The sequence below is a fragment of the Chinchilla lanigera genome, unplaced genomic scaffold (genome assembly GCF_000276665.1).
Source record: "Chinchilla lanigera isolate Chin_1 unplaced genomic scaffold, ChiLan1.0 scaffold00013, whole genome shotgun sequence".
In the NCBI taxonomy this organism is placed as follows: Eukaryota; Metazoa; Chordata; class Mammalia; order Rodentia; family Chinchillidae; genus Chinchilla; species Chinchilla lanigera.
This window is the reverse complement of record NW_004955414.1, coordinates 29,468,116-29,490,133: the sequence shown is the minus strand read 5'-3', so window position 1 is coordinate 29,490,133 and position 22,018 is coordinate 29,468,116. Positions and strand designations below refer to the sequence as shown.

The 22,018-nt window shown below is 42.1% G+C and overlaps 2 protein-coding genes across 2 annotated transcripts in view; one reads left to right on the top strand and one right to left on the bottom strand.

Annotated features, from left to right (window-relative positions):
- The window catches only part of Rras2 (related RAS viral (r-ras) oncogene homolog 2), a gene marked incomplete at its 5' end in the record, with an annotated part of 63,601 nt that extends 55,969 nt beyond the window's left edge, over positions 1 to 7,632 (top strand). Inside the window, 2 exon segments of the mRNA XM_005415344.2 lie at positions 4,402 to 4,520; positions 6,113 to 7,632. Coding sequence (XP_005415401.2) covers positions 4,402 to 4,520; positions 6,113 to 6,200 — 207 coding nt within the window. The 3' untranslated portion in view covers positions 6,201 to 7,632.
- A 6,954-nt stretch (positions 7,633 to 14,586) lies between these two features.
- Positions 14,587 to 22,018, bottom strand: part of Spon1 (spondin 1, extracellular matrix protein) — a 295,302-nt gene continuing 287,870 nt past the window's right edge. Inside the window, exons 12-16 of the mRNA XM_005380330.2 lie at positions 21,440 to 21,610; positions 21,190 to 21,357; positions 20,244 to 20,408; positions 18,149 to 18,412; positions 14,587 to 16,187 (exon numbers count right to left, since the gene is read on the bottom strand). Of these exons, the coding sequence (XP_005380387.1) occupies positions 16,024 to 16,187; positions 18,149 to 18,412; positions 20,244 to 20,408; positions 21,190 to 21,357; positions 21,440 to 21,610 (932 nt within the window). The 3' untranslated portion in view covers positions 14,587 to 16,023. The remainder of the gene's footprint in view (positions 16,188 to 18,148; positions 18,413 to 20,243; positions 20,409 to 21,189; positions 21,358 to 21,439; positions 21,611 to 22,018) is intronic.

The window sequence follows — 22,018 nt, the reverse complement described above, 5'->3', positions numbered from 1 at the left end:
TCTGTTTAGCTTTTAGTCTCTTGGTTTCTGGCTTCACGGGGCTCTATTTTTGTTGCATGTGTTCATTTGCTTTGGTGATTCCAGTGCTGTTTCTACTTAGTTAAAACTATGTTACATCAGTGAGCTCAAAAGCAGTTTTGTATGTGCAAATTGTACTGACGTTGATTCTTGGAAGAGAGTGAGGTGAAACTAGGCTTAAAAAATACAGTCAGTGAATGGGGTATATGCGCATAATTTCAGCACTGAAGGAGGCTGAGGCAGGAGGATCACAAGTTCAAGCCCAGCTCTTGTGACTTAGAGACTTAGCTAGACCTTGTCTCAGAATAGAAAGAGGGAAGGGATGTAGCTCAATGTTAGGATTCAATCCCCAGTACCACATTTAAGGGAAAAAAACGCCCAAAATAGTGAAATACTGTACATAAACAGCCTTAGTGTTGGGGTTGTTTTATTATCTTCTAGACCATGAGTTCATTAAGTTTTCTTATAATGTACAAGGAATAGGTCATTTTCTTTTAATTTGAGTTACATGCGTGGTAGCAGGGCAAAATAATTTCTTGAGAAAAATTAAGTAAAGAGTAAGATTCTTAATGACATATATTTCCCTGTACCAAATTTATATTAATATCTCATTTGAAATTGACTCAAATGCTTAAGTGTTTGTTTTTCTCTTCATTGCTTCTTTTGCTGGAGGATGTACTTAGTTGCTTGATTGGTCATACTCCATTTATGTAACACATGTTTATTTAGTTAACTGTTATTCTAAGTTTTGAAAGTGCCTTCCTAGCCTCAGAGAACATCTTGAAGGTGGTGAGAGATGAGAAAGGAAAACTAAGGTTTATCAGTGGTAACCTTAACTATGATGGGAGCTCTGAGAAAGTTTTTGTAAAACAGCAAGAGAAGTTTTCATTTGCTCAAGTCTTGAAAGGTTAGTAAGAAAGAAATTGAGAGTGTAGGCCTACAGAGAAGGGTGACATCATAGGAAGAAGGGACAGAACTTGTGGACAAATAAGGTTATTTCTATGGAGAGGAATTTCCGTGTCAAATTTTTAAAAATAGAAATTGTCCTTCCTAAATTGGTGGTTCTATGAAGCTTCCCTATCTTCCATACTTACTGTTAATTGCTTGCATAATTTGACTTGTGTTTTAGACTCATAAGCCTTATACATGTACATATGTTATTTTGTAGAAAGGCATGGTAAATTTAGAAGTTATACAAATTAGGCTATACCAGTGCTGTGTGGAACTTGCCTTCCACCCTGTTGGAATGCAACAGGGGCACAAACTGTTAGAAGAAATTGTTGGATGTGTCTGTATTAATGTAGCAAAGTAATGCTGTTGTATTAAGGTTGCTGAATTTTGGGAATAGAATATTAAATTGGCAGAACAAATTACTTGAAAAAAATTAAAGGGAATAATGGCAGTGAGATCAGATTCCAGTCAGTAAGAGTGGAAAACTTTACATTCTTGGGGTACTGGCCCATACAGTGTGGAGGGTTTTATCCTAGTGGGGGGCAAGATTAAATACTTTCATAACACTCTGTCACAAAACCTGAAGCATGACCCCAAAGGATCACACTGTTTGCACATAATTAAGTCTGAAAAAAAAAAGCCCAAGAATATGTATAGAAATGCAGGCTATCTTGCACTGCTATGTTAAAATCCCAGGCATCCACTTAAAAATTACCAGGTAGGAAAAGGAAGAACATGCTCCATTGTAAGAGAAAACCCAATAAATATAAACAGATTGAGAAATGACTCAGATGATAGATGTAGTGGACAGAGGCATCAAAACAATTATTTTATCTCTATCCCACACTCAAGAAAGTAGAGAAAGAACTAAATAGAAGTAATGTAGAAAATATGAAAAGACCCAAATCAACTTTTAGAATGTAAAACTATGAGCTGAAGAGACACTCACTAGATGATCTTAATAGGAGAAGTAATGACTGAAAATTTCTAAATTTGATGAAAACTGCAATGTGCACATCCAAGAAGTTCAACAAACTCTCAGCACAGAATCATGAAGAAAACTAGAAGATGCACAGTAATAAGATTTCTTAAAACCAGTGATAAGAAAATCTGAAAATTAGCCAGAGGAAAATAAAGCATTGCATATAGAAGAACAAAGGTAAGGATAGTTATATTCATATTATTTCTTGTTGGAAACAGTGCAAGCCAGAAGATAGCTGTACATCTTTTTTAAGTACTGAAAAAATGTTACCTAGGATTTACTACCACCAAAATTTATTTCAAAAACGGTGAACTAACGCGTTTTCCCAAACACGTAAAGTATGAGTCATTACCTATCTTCACAAGAAATTTGTGTACGGAAAATGCTTAGGCAGAAGGAGATAAGAGTCAACACAAAAGAATGCAGAGCACTGGGAACCTCAGTGATATGATATGGGTGAACAGAAATTGCTTTTGTTGTTTAAATCTCTTTAAAATGTAATTGAGTGTTTAAAACCAAAACAGTATATTGTCAGGTACAAGGTTATAATAAAGCAGAAGGGAGAAGTAGATGATTACAAAGTTCTTAAACTATGCATGGATTGGTATAAGACTGTGATGAATTAAAATATAGATTCTAAACTCTAAAGCAACCACTAAGAAAGCATAATAAAGGAGATGAAATGGGGTTGTAAAACCAGCTCAGTTAACCCAGAAGGCAGATAAAAAGGATAAATGTGAGAACACCAGAAAACATGGAACGAATAGAAAACAAGCAGCAAGAGGAATTAACTGTATCCGTGAGCAAATTATATACTAATTGTGTGAACACCTCAGTCGAAAGGCTGATATTGTCAGATTGGTTGAAAAAGCACAACCCTACCAAAATCTATTTTAAAGACAGAAGTGAGTTAAAAGTAAAATGGTAGGGAAAGACATACCATATTAACAGTAATGAAATAAACCCAATGCTATTAAAAAACTTTATGCTGATAAAATTCAATAAATTAGATGAAATGAACATGTTCCTTGAAAGACCCAAACTATGAAAACTCACTGAAGAATCATGTAAACTAAAGCCAGGCGTGGTGATACATACCTATAAGCCCAACACTTAGGATTGAAGGTAGGAATTCAAGGCCAGACTGAGCTATGTGGTGAGTTCAAGCTCAGCCTGAACTACCTAGCAAGACCCTATCTCAAAAAAAAAAAAAAAAGCAGCTAAGCTAACCTAAGCTGACTAGTGTCCTAGATATCAAATAAATTTAATTTGTCACAAAAACTTTCCTTCAAAGAAAATTCCAAGCCCAAATGGATTTACTGGTGAATTATATATAATGAAAAGGCGTGCTCCCTGAGGGGTACAGACTGTTGGCATATTGAAGAAAATTCTGTCCAGCTTATTACATGAAACCGTCATTACTCTTGAAACCAAACTAAAGACATGAAAACCACAGTCTGGTATCTCTTCTCAGCATAAATACAAAAATTCTTAATAAAATGTCAGTAGATAGAATTTAACAATATATGAAAACCACTCAAGTAGATTTTATTCCAGGAGTGACAAGTTGGTCTAACATTTTAAAACGAGTCGTGCAGTTCATTATGTTAATGGTCTGAAAAGGAAAACTCACATGATCATCTCAGTAGAGAAACAAATAATAAAATCCCCACCCGTTGTATTAAACACTCTTTACGGGCAGAATAGTGGGAAATGGTGTTAACTGGATAAAGGGCATCTACCATCAAAGCCCAGCAAGTGACAGCACACTTCCAGGCGAAGGTGAAGGTACCTTGTCCCTGGGATCAGAGCCAGCGGGGCAGCGCCTTTCATCTCCTCTGTTGTGGCGCGGGGCCCTCTGGGCAGCACAGCGAGGCCAGAAAAGGAATTAATGTCAGAAAGGAAGGAACAAAACTCCCGTGGCTTTTTTTTTTTTTCCTGGTAGTGCAGTGGCCCCTTGGTACCTTTAGGGGATTCGGACTCCCTACAGACACTGAAATTTTCGGCTGCCCAGGTCCTTTGCGTAAAGTAGCGGTTTGCATATTAACCTACACATATTCTCTTGTATACTTTAAATCATCTCCATTTTAAAATGTCTCCTACAACATAAATAATGTGTAACTGGTTGCGCTGTATAGTTCAGGGAGTACTGAGAGGGCTGCACATCTTCAGTACAGTTCAGTTCACACACTTCGGATCTTCAGTTGGCTGGACCCACTCATACAGAACTCATGAGTATCGGGGATGAGGTTGACGGTTCCACCACAAGTTATTCCGAGTCGTTCTGGGGATCGGGGTGGTTCAGTGTGTGTTGAACTACAAAGTCTGCTAATTCATCTTACGATAAAACAACTGGACCTCTGGCTTAATAGTCCGGTCTGCAGCCAGGATTAGATGGAGCGAATGTATTTACTAACAGTGTACGTTAAACACAACTCTTGGAATTTCAGGTGACACAGGAGGAAGGACAGCAGTTAGCACGGCAACTTAAGGTAACATACATGGAGGCGTCGGCAAAGATTAGGATGAATGTAGATCAAGCTTTCCATGAACTTGTTCGAGTTATAAGGTAAGCAGAATCCATGCTAAAAGTATGTTTTAACTGCTATTAAATGTTTTTAGTAAGAAAGAAGAAATTGTATGTAGGAGCAGGTCCTTCATAGAGATTGCACATGGCTTGTTAAATTTTAATTAAGTACATAGCATATTGTAGGTACTTCTAGTGCACATACCTCAATTATGTGGAAGTAAAAAGTACATGTAGAGATTATAAAAAGAAGAAATGCAGCTTGCAAAGGTAGTGATCATGTGAAGCTGGTGATGACAGCCGCTGGCATTTGGGTGGTGGTCAGATATCTGCCAGACAGTGTGCTATACTACTAAGTGCACTATTACATTTCTTCCTTACGATACAACTAGGTAATAGAGCTTTAGTAATCCCTCAAGGTGAGGAGTATGACACCCCATTCTACAAGAAATGTTTCTGATAGATGGTTTAGGAGGCCCCTGTGGTTTAGAAAGCACTGACGAATTTTAAGAAGCTTGGTGACCATTGACATTTGCTAGGGTTACCATATATGCTGCACGTCAGAGAGACAAAGTTGCTTCATTGGGCAGTGCTTGCTTAATCTATTTTGAGTCTATGTGGCCTGGCCTCACCTCTGCTGAAGCCTCTGCTCTCTGCTAGATCTCTCTGCTAGTTTGGCAGAAGTGTGCAACAGGCGCCTTTGCCCTGTGTATCTTAAGTGAACTGACACGAGTGAGCTGTGGGCTTCTTGTACTTGCCAGCTACTTGCCAGAGCATTCTCTTTGTGAAGGGGAAAAAAATGAAGGTTTTGGTTTTTTAGTATAGCAGTTTGTTAAAAAGTCCAGTCATTGTATAGTAGACTGAATATAATTAATGCCACTGAACTATAAATTGTTAAGCTGGAAATTTTTGGTTTTACCCCTTTCCAACATCCCAGTTCCATTTTAATGTTAAACAACTGATGAATAATTATTCCTTCTTGAAACAACTGTTGCACTGTTGCTGCTTATTTGAAATATCTGTTCTTATTTTTGGCCCCTCAAAATCTATCTTTATCCATTAGTCAGAAGTGAGAAAGGGAGGTGGAAGCATGAGTGTGTGTGTGTGTGTGTGTGTGTGTGTGTGTGTGTTAAATCTAGGCATTATTAAACATACTTAAACATATAAGATCTTAAATTCTCATAAGAGGTGTATAAGGTAGATTTTTATTATTTTTTTCTAGAAAGATTCAGAGAGATCAGCTAACTCATTTAATACTAACTTTAATAAGTGGCAGTTGGGACTAAGAACTGCATGTTTACCTTGTGAGGGTCATTTTGTACTGTACCCTGTGGACAGGTATTTATTTTTAAGTGTACCTTTGAGTTAAGGAGCTTCAAATTGGGATGGGAACGTGGAGGTTACTGAGACTAGCATCTCAGGTGAGTCAGGGCTCATCCATGAAACCTACTCAGCTCGGATTATGCTTATTTTGACGCATTTGTGCACTTTTGTTTTCTTTTAAAGATTTGCTTTGACCCGTAGTTGAACATTGAAAGCATATGCACCTATACAGAGCTTGTCCAAAAATAAGGTACATTTGTAATAATAAATTACCAGATAGGTGATGATACCCAGGTTTTTCTGTCTTACAGGAAATTTCAAGAGCAAGAATGTCCTCCTTCACCAGAACCAACACGGAAAGAAAAAGACAAGAAAGGCTGCCATTGTGTCATATTCTAAGAATCCCTTCAGTTTTAGCTACCAACTGCCAGGGAAGGCCCTCATCTCCTCCTCCTCTCCTTGTGGTTTACATCATGTTGGTACCTTTCTAGCCTTAGACAAATGATCACCGTGTTAGCCTTAGACCAAGAAGCCGGCTAATCCTTCCCATGAAGCTAATACAATGGTCCTTTCCAGGTCAATTTAAAGGAAACACTAAGGCTGCTTCAAAGATTATCTGATTCCTTTAAAATACTGTCTACATACATAGACACTCTTTTTTTAAGGGCTTACATTTTATTAGGGGATGAGTCAGTTTTGGAACTGAAGTTATTTGCCAAGCTGAAGTCATAGGTTGTGAAATACTTTTTAACTTCTGGAATCATATTGCCTACTGTTACTCTAAATAGAAACATAAGGAGTTTTTAAAAAAATGTGAATTTTTGCCTATCCTTAGAAATTTTGATGTCAACTTTAACCTTAAGTACACTGAATGGAATCTACAAAAGTGAGACATCTCAGACCTTTCCTGATGCTACAGCTTTTGTTTTCCAGTGGCCAAAAATACCAAAATGTCTGTTGTATTTATGGATTAAAAACTGCTTATCAAGCCTTTGTTATTACTCTTCCTCCTGAAGATGGTAATAATCTATGTGGCCAAATATTTGGACCCTTTCTGGACTTAAGCATTTTACTGTAGTTGGTTTCCTAATTTAATGCTCTCCATAGTCTTGCTAATGGTAGGAATGAGTAATTTCTGTTTGTCTTCATTTTCAAGTATTTCTGGTTAAGGGATTCAAAAAAAAAAAAAACTAAAACTGTTTTTGTTTGATGTAATATAAAATATGGAATTGATCTTTCCAGAGTCAGAGATGATTAATGTTTTTGCTATATACTTTTATACATTATTTTCTTATCAAACTAGTTAACAAGTATTTTTATATGTTTGTAAGCAAATATGCTTTCACAGCATACTCTGTGTATATGTAAAGATAAGTATTTAATTCTCACTGTTCCCTTTCAACTGACAAAGAAAAAAAGTGGAAACTGCAGAAACTGTGGTAGAATTTGGACTTGCCGGTCTGGTCCTGGTTGTACCCATCTTTGGCCAGCCACACCCCTACTCAAGAAACCTTCCCAGTAGAGAGCAGCAGGATGAGACTCTGACGTCACTTCCAGTGCCCCCCGCCCCCCACTAGGTATTGACTGGTGTTTATCAAGTATTATGTGTAAAACGTTTGATTGACAATTTAGTATAATTGTGGATGGTTTCTGATTTTGTTTTTAATTCTGTGGATTGTGTTTAAACAATTCAAAAGTATATTTCTGATGAGATACTAAGTGGTATCGCATAGTTGTCACTTTATTGAATGTGTACAACAGTCCATGAAATTTATAACGCCAACCTTGTATAGCTTCAGGTGCTAGAATTAAAATTCATCTGTTATCACAAGGTGATGTTTGAATAGTCATTTTGTTATTTTAGTGGTTTTGTGAGAGAATATTAGAAGAAATTTATTTTCATGGCTGTGCCCTTTCTCAATGTATCTTAGGGTGTGACTCTAAAAGTCACACTGATCCTTCAGAGGTGAACTTGATGTGAAACATTCTTAGTATTTTTTTTTTTTGAGACAGGGTCTTATTTATCCTGTAGGGTGGCCTTGAACTGTGTAACCCAGTCTGGCCTCAAACTCACTGCAGTCCTCCTGTCTCAGTCTCCCGTGTGCTGGGATTGCAAGCGTGTGCCATCACACCTGCCTCTTAGTGACATTTTGAGTTTCTTGCAAATCAGCTTTCTTAGACTTTTTAAGTGAAGTAATCCTAACAGAGGACCCCAGCTGTAAAGGAGAGGGATAATATCCCTCTGAGGATGAAGCCTAAAACACCTGAAGCAAAGGAGAGAATTCCTTCAATTGAATACTAATAAAGTTAAATATATAACTATCTTTCAAGTCTTCAGATGAAGTTACTGCCCAAGAAGACAACCAATTTTATACTGTGTCTTATTCCTTTCAAACAGACCTTCTAAGCTCGGTTCCCAGAAACAGCTCGAATGCTTTGTGTATGGTGTGTTGTGAGTTGACGTCTCACCTGTGTGTCTAGAATGGTACTGGCTGTGTTCCATCTTCGGGACAATTGATAGAGTCACTGCAACTGGAATTCATTCTCTCACAGACCTCCAGTGGAGAGAGGCTCTCCTGAACATTGAACATGGTTATAATGGGTTTGCTGATGCCACCATCTCTCTATTTTTTGGCTTTGTTTCTGGCCTTTCTTCAGATAAAGGTCACAATTTGCTGCTTTTTATACGTCTAGTAGGTTTGTTTGGATGATGAGCATTGTATACTTTTATGGTGGATGTCTCGGTTATGTTGTCTTCATCTGAAGGTTTTTGGGTTTGGTTCTAGTAGTCAGTTATTGTGCTTGCAGTTGTTTGATCCTTCAAGTCTTGTTTTTAAATTGAATACAGTCTCAAATAGCCTTTTTCCCCAGGATGATTCAGCTCTTCTACTAAAGTACAGCTGCAGCCAGTGTGGTGGCGCATGCCTGTAATCCCAGCACTCAGGAGGCTGAGGCAGGAGGGTTGTTGCGAATTTGAGGCCAGCCTGGGCTACATAAGTGAGCTCAAGCCAGCCTGAACAGCATAGCAAGACCCTGTCTCAAAAAGATAAAAAAATTAAAGTGCGGCCCCTTTGGGGACTCCTCTGAATGCTCTGAGTGATCAGTGTGCACTGTACGGTTTGTGGGAACTCAGACAGTTCCCAGCCCTGTGAGCGGTCCGGGGAACTGTTTGTTCACAATTCCTCGGTCATTCTTGGACCAGTCTCTAGAGTTTCACCCTCTGCCTTCTGGTATGTGTCATAGTATTTTGCAGAGACTCATAGCCCCTGTGCATATTTTGGTAGCTCTTTTTTGTGAATCCTCTTTCTTCAGAATTCTGCCCAGCTTCGAGCTGCCCCAGTGTTCCTGAGCTCTGGTCTCTGTCTTCTCCGTTTTAGGGGGAAGTGCTCGTTCCCTGGTTGGAATCATGCATCCTTTTTATAATCTGAAGTGTGCATCCAGGCAGAAAGCCAGAGCGATCTTAAGGCTCACCTCATTTGTCTCCCTTCTGTGAGGGGTTATAGCCCAGTGCTCCCTGGTGGTGTACAATGCCTAAAAACGGTTGTTTCATATATTAGTCTCTCTTATGTATTTATTTGATAAGGTTTGGCTGTGTTGCTCAGGCTGGCTTTGAATTCCTGGGCTCTAGAGAGCCTCTTGCCTCAGCCTGCTGAGTACCTAAGAGTGTAGCACCTATCACCATACCTGGCTTAGTCCAGTTTTTTAAAAACTGTGCAAGGTGGTGGTGGGGTTGGTAAATCCGGTTCATACTCTATCATGAATAGAGTTGAAGTCTCCCATTTGATTTCTATCATACAGTCATAGGTGCCGTGTAATACCTTTAATTTCTGACTTGAAAACTTTTCTCACGAAGTTGCCTCATTGCATGAAGACTGTAGTCCATGCATGTGTGGCTTTTTTCCACCCTTCTTTAGCTGGGCATTGGCAAACTTTCTGTAAAGATCCAGTTATAGAATTGAAGACCTTTGGCATTGCCAGCCTTGTGGTCTCTGTCCCAACTAGTCAGCTCTACCATTCTAGCACTGAAACAGCCATAAACAATATGTATAGATATATGCGTGAAGGTGGCTGTGTTCCAGTACAACCTTGTGTAGGGCCTGGGGTTATAGCTCAGTGGCACAGGGTCCTGAGTTCGATTCCCGGTATCAAACAAAAAAAACCAACCTTTTGTATACCGCACTGTGTTCCATATCATTGTCGTGTGTCATGAGATGCTACTCTTTTGTATTTGTTTCCCATCCATTTAAAATCACAGAAACCATTCTGTATGAAAACAAATGATGGGACGAATTTGATCCAGGGCCATGATTTACCAACCCTGTTCTAGAGCAGATTAAGCATTCAAGGTTTTATTCCCAACTTTAGAATCTCTTCTGCTTCTTGTGGAAATTCAAACAGAATTTCCTGAAAGGAAAATCATGAGTTTTTGTCTAAGGAATTTCCTCCCTATATTGGATGTTTACAGTATTTCAGAGTTAGACATTATGCCCTAATTGATATACATGTTACTTTATTTGCTAAATTTGGGCCAAGTTTTATAATATAGAGTGGTTCCTTACCTTGTCCTTTGATTTTTAAAATTCGATGTCATACTTGAGGTAGCCTGTTCCTCTCTTGGTTTCTCGCCCCTCCCCTTCTGACTCACTGTCTTTATTTTCTCATTGCTCTACATTTCAATCCCTTGAACAGGTGACTGGCAGGAATGGAAGGAAATGATGATCAGCAATCTTTTTGAAATTCCTATCACTTATCTCCCCAAGGGTGTTTACTAAGTTTACTTCTAAGGTTTCAAAGTATCTTTTCAGCAAAAAAAAAAAAAAGTATTTTAATTAAAAATACATTGGCATAATGCAGAGTGTGTGCTGGTATTGGAGCTGCTGAAAAGATTGTAACCGTGATGGGAAACATGGTCAAGTAGACTTGGATCGGATTTTTAAATAGGATGGCCCTTCTGTGTAGAGGGGAAAACTGCTAAGTTATTTGACCGAGAGGTGCCTGGATCTAATCTGGTGGTGGTTAGAATGGCAGAGAAGTGCAGCCTTAAGGAGGGAGTGCTCAGGTTTGACTCATGGACTCTGTCCTTTCACCATCATAAACTCTTTGAGGGCAGAGCCATGCCCTTTGTGTTTACAGCCTTCCCACATTGCCTGGCATGTGCAGGAAATCATGTGATGAACGATTTCAGAGAAAGGTGATGAACGCCCGAACCGTAGTAATGTGGGGAGAAAGGGACTGAATATTAAGTAACTGAAGAAATGTTTGACACTTTAAAATATTGAGCAGAAAGCTGGTGGTGCTATTAGTTAAAATAAGGAGCATAGGCAGCTCTGGTGATAGGAATATGACATTTGTAGCCAGCTGTGGTGGCACATTCCTGAAACTTCGGCAGTCCAGAGGCTTTCTACACAGTTGTTCTGGAGGCCAGCTTGGTCTGCATAGTTTAGGCCAGCCTGTACAACAGAGCAAGGCTCTGTCTGGAAAACAAAAGGAAAGATACCTGTGGCACTCATAGTACAAAGCTAGTCGGGAGGTACTTGGGAATGGGGTTAGAGCTCAGAAGGAGAGGCTGGCACTAGACATGCCGATTTAAAATTTATCTGTTTTGAATTAGTGATCGAAGAGCTAGGAGTGCAGTTATGCACTACAAGGAAATTGGGAGGGGGTCCAAGGGTAAAACTTGTGGAGAAAACAAACACATCTGTAGGGGTAGAAGATAAGATTAGGCAGCAGCAAAAAGTCAAGAGAAAGCCAGAAATCGGAGAGAACAATTCCTTAACATACAGGAATCCAGGGCTGGTAAAAAGCTTTGGGTACTGTGTAGAGGACGGGATAGGAGGGGATAGGCAGTGAGAGACACAGTGATTATGTACAGGTTGCTGAGGACTTCCTTGGATTTGTTTCAGCCAGCTGTTTGTGGGAGCCAGGTCAGCGGGAGTTGTTATATGATTGGAGGGCGAGGAAGTGGAGGAAATGTGTGTACGGTTTTGAGAAATTCTGCGGCCAAATCCAGGTGTTGGGGGTACCAGCTTGCTTTGGCGGGCAGGTGTTTGAGGAGTAGGACAGTGAGCTCATGTGAGGTCTTTATTCTTAGGCATATAGGCACGGAAATCTGAAATTAGGTACTGCCATCTGCAGTTACATGCTCTACCACTGAGCTAAACCCCCAGGTACTGCCATCTGGATATGTCAGCCTCAGAGATTTGAAAGCCTGAGCAGTGATGGCGAACCTTTTAGAGCTTCAGTGATAACAGCGCCCTTGTGTGTGCGTGCCATAGGTTTGCCACACTGGCCTATGGATTGTGGGCTGGCATCTTCTCTGACACTTCCCAGACTGGCTGCGGTAAAGGCCTCGTTTAAAAAAAATAATTGAATCTTCAGTGTTGTGGACTGATACTTTTGCTAAGTGTAGTGAAAAATGAATTAGCTAGGAAAATCATTCTCTTGAGTACTGTGGCAGTGTGAAATTACTGTAGAAGTTTCTTAATAGTGTCTCTTTCTGTATGTCCTTTGTGGATATTATCAGGCTGCTGGTCTTCTTTGAGTAGCACTAGTGTCCTGAGGGAGTGAGGGAAGAAGAGATTCAGGCTTGTTTCAGAAGCAGCCCTTCTGACTTCTAGGTAGGAAGGTAACACACACTAGAAAAAACAAGGACTCTATTTTTACAAAGTCCAAAATGTTGTAAAGGCGTCAGGAATCTTGACTAAGGTGTTTGCCATTTCTTGTTCATACATAAAAATTATTTGAGGTAAAGGAAAATTGTTTAAGCATGTAAGTGCTTAAAATATGAGAATCATTACCAATCAGTATGCTAAAGAAGGGAGTATTTAGAGCAGTATGAGAAAATGTTAATGAGTGCTATCTTAAGACATTATGAATAATGACACCATAAGTGAAAACACTCTGAAATTGCACTTTGCTCTGATGATAACTAAAATTTATGCATGCATATTTTATTTGTCATGGCATTTTTGACTATTAAGTGACTGAAATGCACCTCAAACCAGATTCAGTGCAGAGTGAGCGTTTGCTGGTTTACAGAGAAGTGAGATGGGGGGCGTGGGACTGGCTTTCAGTCCTACGACGGATACCATGAAGACCTGCAGTCAAGGTGAGGATTGATTAATTATGAAATTAGTCTGAGAAAGCTTTCGAGGCCAGAGAAGGTCAGGTAACTGGCTCTGATCCCCAGTGGCTTGAACCCTAGGTTCCCGTTACACTTCCTCTGCTTCTCCACCCAAGCCCACGGGGTGCCTAAAGCAGGGATGCCATTATTCAAATGTGACATTTTAGTGTAGATCTTTTACTTCCAGTTTCAAAGGATTTAAATGGAAGAATTAGCTACATGCTAATTAGCATTCAGCTGCTATTTATAATTTGTTTTTGCATCTCAGTCATTTTCAAAGCGGATTATTTTCATTCATTCTCTCTACTTTGGGCAATGTGAAGAACAAAATGAATCATTCTATTAAAATTAATAGCACCAAATAGCAAAATAGTGGCAATGACTATCTTCCCTGATTCTGTGTTGTGGTTAGGGAATAAACATTTATGATTTAATGATATGTAGATAAATGTCAGTTTCTTTAGGATATAAGTATTTAACTCCTTTGTTGCTGAATTCTGTGTAATGGGATTTTTTAAAGCAGGGCTTTTTTATTCCGGATCAGGTTCCATTATAAAATGGTTCTGTGAGACCTTTTTCTAGCTCTTTGAATTTTCTAATTTTTGAAAAAAACATTGCCTGAAACATGTAGGCCAACAGAAGTAGGTCAGAGAGAATTTTACATGAAGCATATTTGGAATTGGCACTAGCCATGGCCTCGATGTGTACTAAGTTTCTGAAGAATTGTAGCCGTGTGAGAATACGTAGAGCACCCTTTGTGGATTTACTACATAGGCTTTGATTATAAAACATGTTCAGTATACAAAGTGGAAATGAAAAAAACAGTACAAATTCTTTTTAATTTTTTTCAGTTCTGGGTCTAAAGAAGCCCAGGTTTTATTTTTATTTGCTACAACCAATTTTTGTCAAATAAAATGCATTGGCAAGCTGATAGGCAAGTCACTCGGTGTCTGGGAACTATACTTCTGAAGTTCTGTTACCTTGAAATGTCAAATTAACTGGTTTGGCACTGGTTAAAAAATGTGTACAATTACACCTATTCTTTGGTAGTTGGTCTTGTTATCTTTCAGTATTTTCAGTGGAAGTCCAAACGGATTGCGTTTTTGTAGTAAAAATTATTTCCAAAAGGATTAGTTAGCCAGAAAAACTAGAAACCACCTAACACAAGACTTTGGTAAGAAAGAGATTTGGCACTTCTTAAAATTCCCCACTGCAAACAAAAACACTAGTCATAAGCATATTAGCCAGTCTTAGCCATTAACCAGTTATCTGGTTTTAAGTCTCCAAAGTCAGAATTAAAAATATACTTAACAGGGCATGAACACGAGACAGTGGCATGGCTTGTCTTAGAGATACTTAGGAATCACCATAGTAAGGAACTTAGCTGTGGAGGATGATGGAACAGTGAGTAGATTATTTTTTTTTCCCAAGTGGAAAATTGAGCCCCTTATTTATATCATGCTGGGCTGGGGCAGGGGGGTATTTATGAAGGATTACAAAAAAATTGGGAGCAAAACTCCAGGTAGCTCAAGGATGTGGTACCAGTGGCCCCTCCAGAATGAGGGTGCAAAGACCGTATTTTTTACTGAAAGTCATTGAGATGAATAACAGTTGTAAAAGGACCCAACCATCGGAACATTTAATTAGCTTCAAAACACGAAAGACGTGGACCCAATGAGTTGTTTTTATTGAACAGTCTTTGTTGTGTTCAAGAAAATACATATTCAGGGGTATAGTATATATGTGTTGTATTTTAGAAATATCCCGATCTGTTTAATGCAGATTCTTAAAGTAGTATATCCAAAGCGTCATTGTACGCCTCTTGCCCATGATACATATTTGGATTAAGCAGTAATAAAAAGGCCTGAAAAAGAAATGCAACAGTAAGTTTGAACAATAAATGCGTGATACTTTGACAGGACCCGCTGACGGGCTCAGCTGAGCAAAATGATACTAATTGTTGGTAGTCTCCCTGAATTCGGTGAACCTAGAGTGGCGTAATAGATACGGAAACCATGGCCTTCCCTGCGGCTGTGTGTGAGGATCACAGCCCGGATGTGGAAGGCTGGCACAGGCTTGACTTCTACCACAACTTCTTACTCAGCTTGATTACACAGTATTTCCTCCGAGATTTTGTCATCTCTGAAATACTTTTTCTCTAAATATAAAATGTTATGACTAAAAATAACTTTTAAGTACAGAGATAGGTTTTTTTTTTATTAAGGAATGACTTTTGCATTTTCTCATTAGAAACTTAAAAGTCTGAGTATGTATAGGATGACTTTAAAACTCAGGTTTGTAACAGGTAGGCCAGTTTTGTTGTGTTGTCCTTGGTACCAATAAGGATCCATTACTGAAAGGTAGGTTCATAAAACTATGTTTCTAGAATTATGGCACCAGAAAACAAACCAAAGAAAAACTACTTTTTACACTTAGTACCCTTTATCTCTGGTGTAAGAACTGATTACATTTAACTGAAGCAGCCATCATTTTTCTTCCTTTTGGGTACCAGGAACCAAAATTAGGAGCTAAATGCATCCAGAATTTTTCAGTGTAAGAATAAAAGCTATCCAATGTCAGTGCTTTTCTTGACTATTTTCCCCAAGAATGTAGCGATGACCCCGGCAGGAGATGTAACAAGACCTGAAGTTCCATTAAGTGAAAAGACATGGGCAGACAAGTTTTCTGCGAGAGTGACCTGGCCAAAGCTAGGAAAGAGGGGAATGTGTTCTTTTCATCTGGTGGGTGTGTTTCCTACCTGGTGCACCCTGGGACCCAGGGACACCATCCTTTCCAGACGTGGTTGCCCTCCATGTGGATTCTCCAGAGGGACACGCTTCAGTGTAGCACAAGGTAACTGCCTCTACTCACGTCTGTGCTGGGAGAGGGCTGGCTGAGGGTGAGGGAGCCCCACTCGGCCTGTACCCCCCAAGAAATGTTCAGAAAGACTATCCCTGGCATCCACAAGACTATCGGGCAAACCACACTGCAAAAAACGGAAACTAGTGGACACAATTGAAATCGTCTTAAACAAGCAAACCATCCAACCATTGATGACTGTGGAATCTGGAGGGAAGCCCTGGGGAACTTGTACCCCTGCTAACAAGGATGAACGTTGCATGCTCTGATCTCCTTCTTGTCTTTGCAGCTGGTAAACTGGGAGCTTTTGAACCTCTTCTTTACAGTCATATAGCGTTCCTGAATCCCGCCTCCACACAGTTTGGTGCATTCTGACCAGGCGGTCCACGGGCGCATCTTACAGCCTGCAAGTGGAAGAATGCCTGGTTAGGCCAGTGGAACGGGAATGTGGATTCTAGTAGCACTGTCACGTTTATTTATCTGGGCGTCTCTGCTCTTGTGATGATTCGTTGAATAACTAGGCTAGTAGGGCCTTCGTTAGGGACTGTTAACCCATGTGGGATAGATTGCAAAAAAGGGTCATTATTGCTTTGCAGTTCTTCCTGCCAGGGACAGTCTTTTGTCAGCGCTTTGGTCAGTGGGACTGAGCAAAAACATGTTTGAGAAAAGCTTTTAGGAACTTCTGTACAGTTGTGGAAGCAAGTCTGGATAGCCTGTGGGAGAGAGGCCCCAGAAATGCAGATGAGGCCCTTCTAGCCCCAGCTGCTTGTGGTCACGTGAATGAGAATGAGCCCAAAGTCAACCTCAGAAGAACTGTCCAGCTGAGCTAGCTTGAGTCACTGATCATCAGGATCATGTTAATTATTGATAGATTTTAGAAGCAACTGTTTTGGGGTAGCTTGAGATGTAGCACCTATGCAAGGAGCACCAAACTTTGTTTTTCCTCCTCAGCATAAACATGTCTTTCTCAAAAATAAACAACGAAAAACCTTCCTTGACCCCCAGAGACGGGATCATTTCTTGGCATGTTTCTTAAGCACATTACGTATTCCTCCTTTGAACCCCAACACACCTCTGCCTACGCATTAGCTGACTTTCACAGAGCGGTCCGAGCCTGGTTGGCTGTAAGGAGTGGTGACTAACTACTGACTGGGAACAGAAAGGACAGCTGTTGGGGGCTTCTCACACCCGCTCCATTTCTCATCATCCCGGGTAGAGGAAGCACATCTTACGGAAGAGAGGAGAAGTAATTTGAGTTGTCTTTTCAAAAATCCCTTTTACACAGGTACCTTCCTCACCTCTCCTGGGAATCTAGGGACCAGCCTGTGCCTAAGACTTAAGCATGGGTCTTCCTAGTATATTACCTCAGTGGCTTGCTGATTTCTCAGGTCAGCTTATTTAGAGTGCAGCCCCAGGCAGAGGGTTTTGTTTTTATTTAAGTCCTAGGTTGCCCCCAATTTGTGCAGGAGGAGAGGACCCATCGTCTTTGTCCTGGGATATGAATAACACCTCTGTGCCTCCAAATATATCTCTTAAAGTCACTCCTGCTCAAGACCACCTACGCAATATCAAGTCTCAAATCTTTAATCAGCCCCTGGTCTTTACGGTCTGGCCTCCTGTCCACTTGGTTTCGTGCCTCTCCTCCTTGTACTTCGCTCTGTCTACATTTTCTCTGTTGCTTGGGTATATGCTCTTCGGCATGTTTGTGTCCTAGCAATTACTGTTCCTCATAGCTGGAAACTCGCAAAATTCTTTTAAGACCCAAAATTTCCCTGCTGTGGCACCTCCCTGAATTCCAGTCGAGGAAGTCCATTCCTTGGCTTCCTTAGCACTTGGTTCATTGTTTTATTAGAGCATTTATTACTTATTTGACAGCCTGGATCCATAGTATTTGAAGAAATAAACTCAAACCTGACATGATACTGCTATTAAACTTTGTGGTTAACCTTGAAGAAATGCACCAAGCAGCAGCCAGGGCTGTCTTTTGAGCCACACCTTTCAAGTGGATGACTTATTCTGAGAGGTCTTGGAGGACGTTCCCTAAGTGACAGTGGAGACTCCTGAGTCCGTGTTGTTAGTTCCCCCTCTGTACATGGTGAACGGGGTTGGCAAGGCTGGACAATACTTTGGGCTTTAAAGATGTGGAAAAAGAAGAATGAAATTCCTAAGGGCTCTTTGCTTGCTAGGTATGTTATTTAAAGTTTTGCTAAAATTCCTCCTCTTATAAGCTATGCTTAATATTTGGGGAAAAAGAAAAACTGTATGTAAAGAAAACGGAATTAAAATGCAGTCTCTTCCCACTCTTTGAGGCCACTGCAGACCCGGCCTGACCAGGAGGCCCCTGCAGCCCCACCCGGGGCCATACCTGGGAACTGCTCCCCGTCAGATTCTTCCCGCAGCTGCTCGCTCCTCCGGCTCTCTCGGGCCTCCCTCCAGCGCAGCTTCTGGACAGATGGATTTCGAAGGCATTTCCGGATGCGGCACTTCTTGCGTTGCACGGTCTCTGGACAGGGTGCGCCTCCAAACTGAGGTTCCATGAGAATCATCCGGGTTCGAATCATGTGGCCTTTCCCACATGACTTGTTGCATTCGGACCACTGGGACCACTCACTGAGCTCACAGGCAATGGCTGGCAAGACACAGATGGACATTAGTGGGTACCTCTGGGCTGAAACAAGATGTGGTCACGTTCTTTTGAATATTTCAGGCCCACAGAGGGCTTTTTATAGAAGAAACAGGCTCCAAAAGGCAGAATGACATCACCCAGCCACACGGTAGGTAAGCAGGAAAGTCGGATTGGTACCAAGGAGTGACCTGTATTCTGTGCCTTCTTTTGAGTCAAGAAGGCATCAAAGGACTTTGTGTTCGCTCTTGCCCTGTTCCAGCAACTCAGAATATTGTGGGGTGAGCCTCAAGTGGCGGAGACTGGCCTCCCAGGGACCCAGATTTTCTCAGGAAAGCCACAGTTCACTGGTGGTGGTTTTCAGAGCAAGGCTGACAAGCTCGCATTACCTCACTGTTGCCTCTGGAAAGAAAAGTCAATAAGCCTGTAGACCAATGCCAGGGCTGTCGTGGCTCTGCTTAAGCCTAAGCAGCACTTGCTCTTGACATCCTGTGACCTGTCTACGGTGGTCTGTGCAAGAAACACAGGGACCAGAAATAGAAAATTCAGTAGAGGGTCAGGAGCAAGCAGTGTCTATGGTTTACCATAGTGTGAGATCCAGCACATAGCTCACAAAGGTGAATTACATTGATCCGACTTTCAGGATATGTCCTAAGAGGCAAATGATTCTAAACTCTCCATTAGCTTTGCAAAACCAGGGTTGTACTGCATCGAGAAAGTCCTCACTTTGTTCATAGCATTAGGCTTTTTCACCCCTGTGGGAACTCAGGCAAATTTCTTACCTCCAAAATGGACATAATGGACATTTTTCTCATTAGATTGTAAGGATTAAAAGTAATAGTGCTCCTAGCCCAGGAAGTTCTTCATAGGTTCACACTTTCTTCACCTGACTCTGGATAGGACTCGAGTTGGTAACTGTCTCCGTCAGAAGGCTCTGGGCCCCTAATCTGGTGAGCTGGATTGAATAGTAGTCAATGGTGCAGGTGATCAGCACCCACAACCAAGTCTAGAAATGGCACAGCAGCTGAGTATAGATCACTGAGGTCTGTATCTGCCAGGTCCAAGGCTCAGACTGTCAGTTACTGAGTAACCCTCAGAGCAACCTAGGGAGTATTTCCTGCTGTTTTCCAGCTGAGGGGACTGCAGAACAAGAATGGAAGTGATCAGTAAAGGACAGAACTGGGATCTGAACCATGCAGGCATCCTGAGTGCTAACAAGAAGAAGGAGCTACAGTGAAAGACTACAGGTGCACTCTAGAGGAAGGCAGAAAATAAATCACAGCAAGCATGCCTGCCCTTTCACCAGCTAAAAGCAGCTCTCTTGAAAGACTGGCTGGAAAAACTGGCTCTGTCAGAGATTTTGGAGGAGATTGAGGTGGTCAGCACTTGAGGTGCTGAGAACTTGGCTTACTTTCTCGCTGTCTTCTCACCAGGCTGCAGGAGTCACTGATTTAATGTCCAGCCTCTGCTCAAGGGTATATAAAATGGTCACAGGGAGGAGGAATAGAATTAAAAACTAAGACAACTCATGGGTCAGACAAGCCTATATTGGGGGTGGGGGAAGCGAGACAACTAAGGGTTGATTTGTGGTGTTTCCCATGTGGCCCTGATAGACTTCATACCCACCTGCAGTTCGTGTGTTTTGCAGATGGTAATAAGATTGATGAAAGTTTAAATATGTTAACACAGATCCAAACCCTATGCGCTTTCTCCCCAGGAGTCAGTGTCTCTGCAGGGTCTCTGACAGTCTTTCACAGCATGGGGCTGGTTTCAGAGCTCCCTGGACTCAGGAACTCAGGAGGAAAGAAGCGGGGGGCTTCCAGGACCCAGGACTTACGGCACTCAGGCAGCATGCATTTCTCTGTCTGCTGCAGTTCCTCATTACAGTCCCCGAGTTCCGCCAGAGACTTGAGCATCCGCTGGCGCGTGCGCATGCCCTTCCCACAGGTCACACTGCAGTCACTCCACTCGGTCCATGGAGACAGCAAGCACGGGATGGTGTCTGGGTGAAGAGCCAGATTTGCCCCTGAGAACAGGCTTCCTTTGCTGTCTGTGATCTTGGCCCCACAATGCTCCTCCCTCACCCCCTGCTCTGGCTCCAGGAGTAAAGTGAGAGAGTTGCTTAGAGCAAGAGCCTGCAGCTCTTGTGCCCCAGGTGGTGGTCCTGACCCCATATCAGATGAGATCAATAATCTGAGCACACAAGTTCCCACGTGAAATAGCACTGAACATCTGAATAGGCTCTTATTAAAGACAAGCACCCCTACTGCTTAAGAATTATGCACCGATATTCCCGGTACCAAAAAAAAAAAAAAAATTATGTACTGATTGATGTATAGGGCCAGTGCTACATTTTAAAAACACACTTTGATACTGAAATCCCTTGAATGTGTAATTGTGGTTCGGATACCTTTGTGTGCATTTGTGCAGAGAGCGCAAGTGGCCCTGCCATGCGCGAAGTACAGGAAGTGCACCGGGCATGGGGAAAGCGTGTCTTGCCTAAGAGTAGCTTCCAAGAAACATGCTTCTGTGAAACACAGCTGCAGCCCCGTTCTCCCCAGAGGCCATCGGGTGCCACACCAGCGCCGTTGAGAATGTTTCCCGAGGGAGGCCGGCCTGGGCCTGCTGGGTGTCCACACACCTTTGGCTCTCCAGCTCTTGGCAGTGCTCTGAGCACGGTGGGCCGTGCATAGCCTCTGACTTGGATGGGGGTGGTAGGCTGTGCTGATTCTCCACACCTTTCCCAGGTCCCCTGCCTGGTGCCCTCCCCCTCGTCCACTCACGGCATTCGGGCATCATGCATTTCTCCGTCTGTGAGGTCTCAGCCTTGCACATGGAGCCATCTGCCGGGTTCATCTTGATCATACGGTGCCGCTTCCTCACGCCCATCCCGCAGGTGGCGCTGCACTCTTCCCACTCGCCCCACTCCGTCACCAGGCAGCTGCTGGGAGCTGGGGGCCCAGGGCAGTTGAGTTGCGCCAACCGGAGGCCTCAGGTTCTGCCCCGCCCCTCCCATGCAGCACCCCCACTCACAGCAGTCCTCGTTGACCGTGCACTTCTCCGTTTCCTCGGTGGGCAGCGTGCACACGGAGCCGTCCTCTGGGAACTGCTTCACATACCTCTCCCGGGACCGCACGCCCATGCCACAGGAGACGCTGCAGGGCGACCAGATGATCCAGTCGGACATGGTGCAGGTGGAGCCGTCTGCAACACACCACACCGAGCCACGCTCAGGGCCACATGGGGGCTGGACCGCACCGGGAACTTCCGTCAGCAGCACCCATGGGGCGCTGGGCAGTGAAGCAGGACTGCCGACAATAAGTGGTCTAAATCTCTAAAGCAGCAATTGTTCTCTAAGAGGAAATGTCCTTTGTCCAGATGCGTGGAGCACTCAGGATTACTCTATAGTCCATGAAAATACATTTAAAGGACACCTGAATGGATAGGATATGTGCATATGCACACAAATATATATAATTTGGTCTACATACAATTTAAGAAAATTATTATCTATTTACCCTGAATGAATCATACATCTAGGACTAGCGAATACAAATTCAGCTTTTCACTCACTAATCACACGATAAGTGCTCAGTAGTGTCCAGTGGCTAC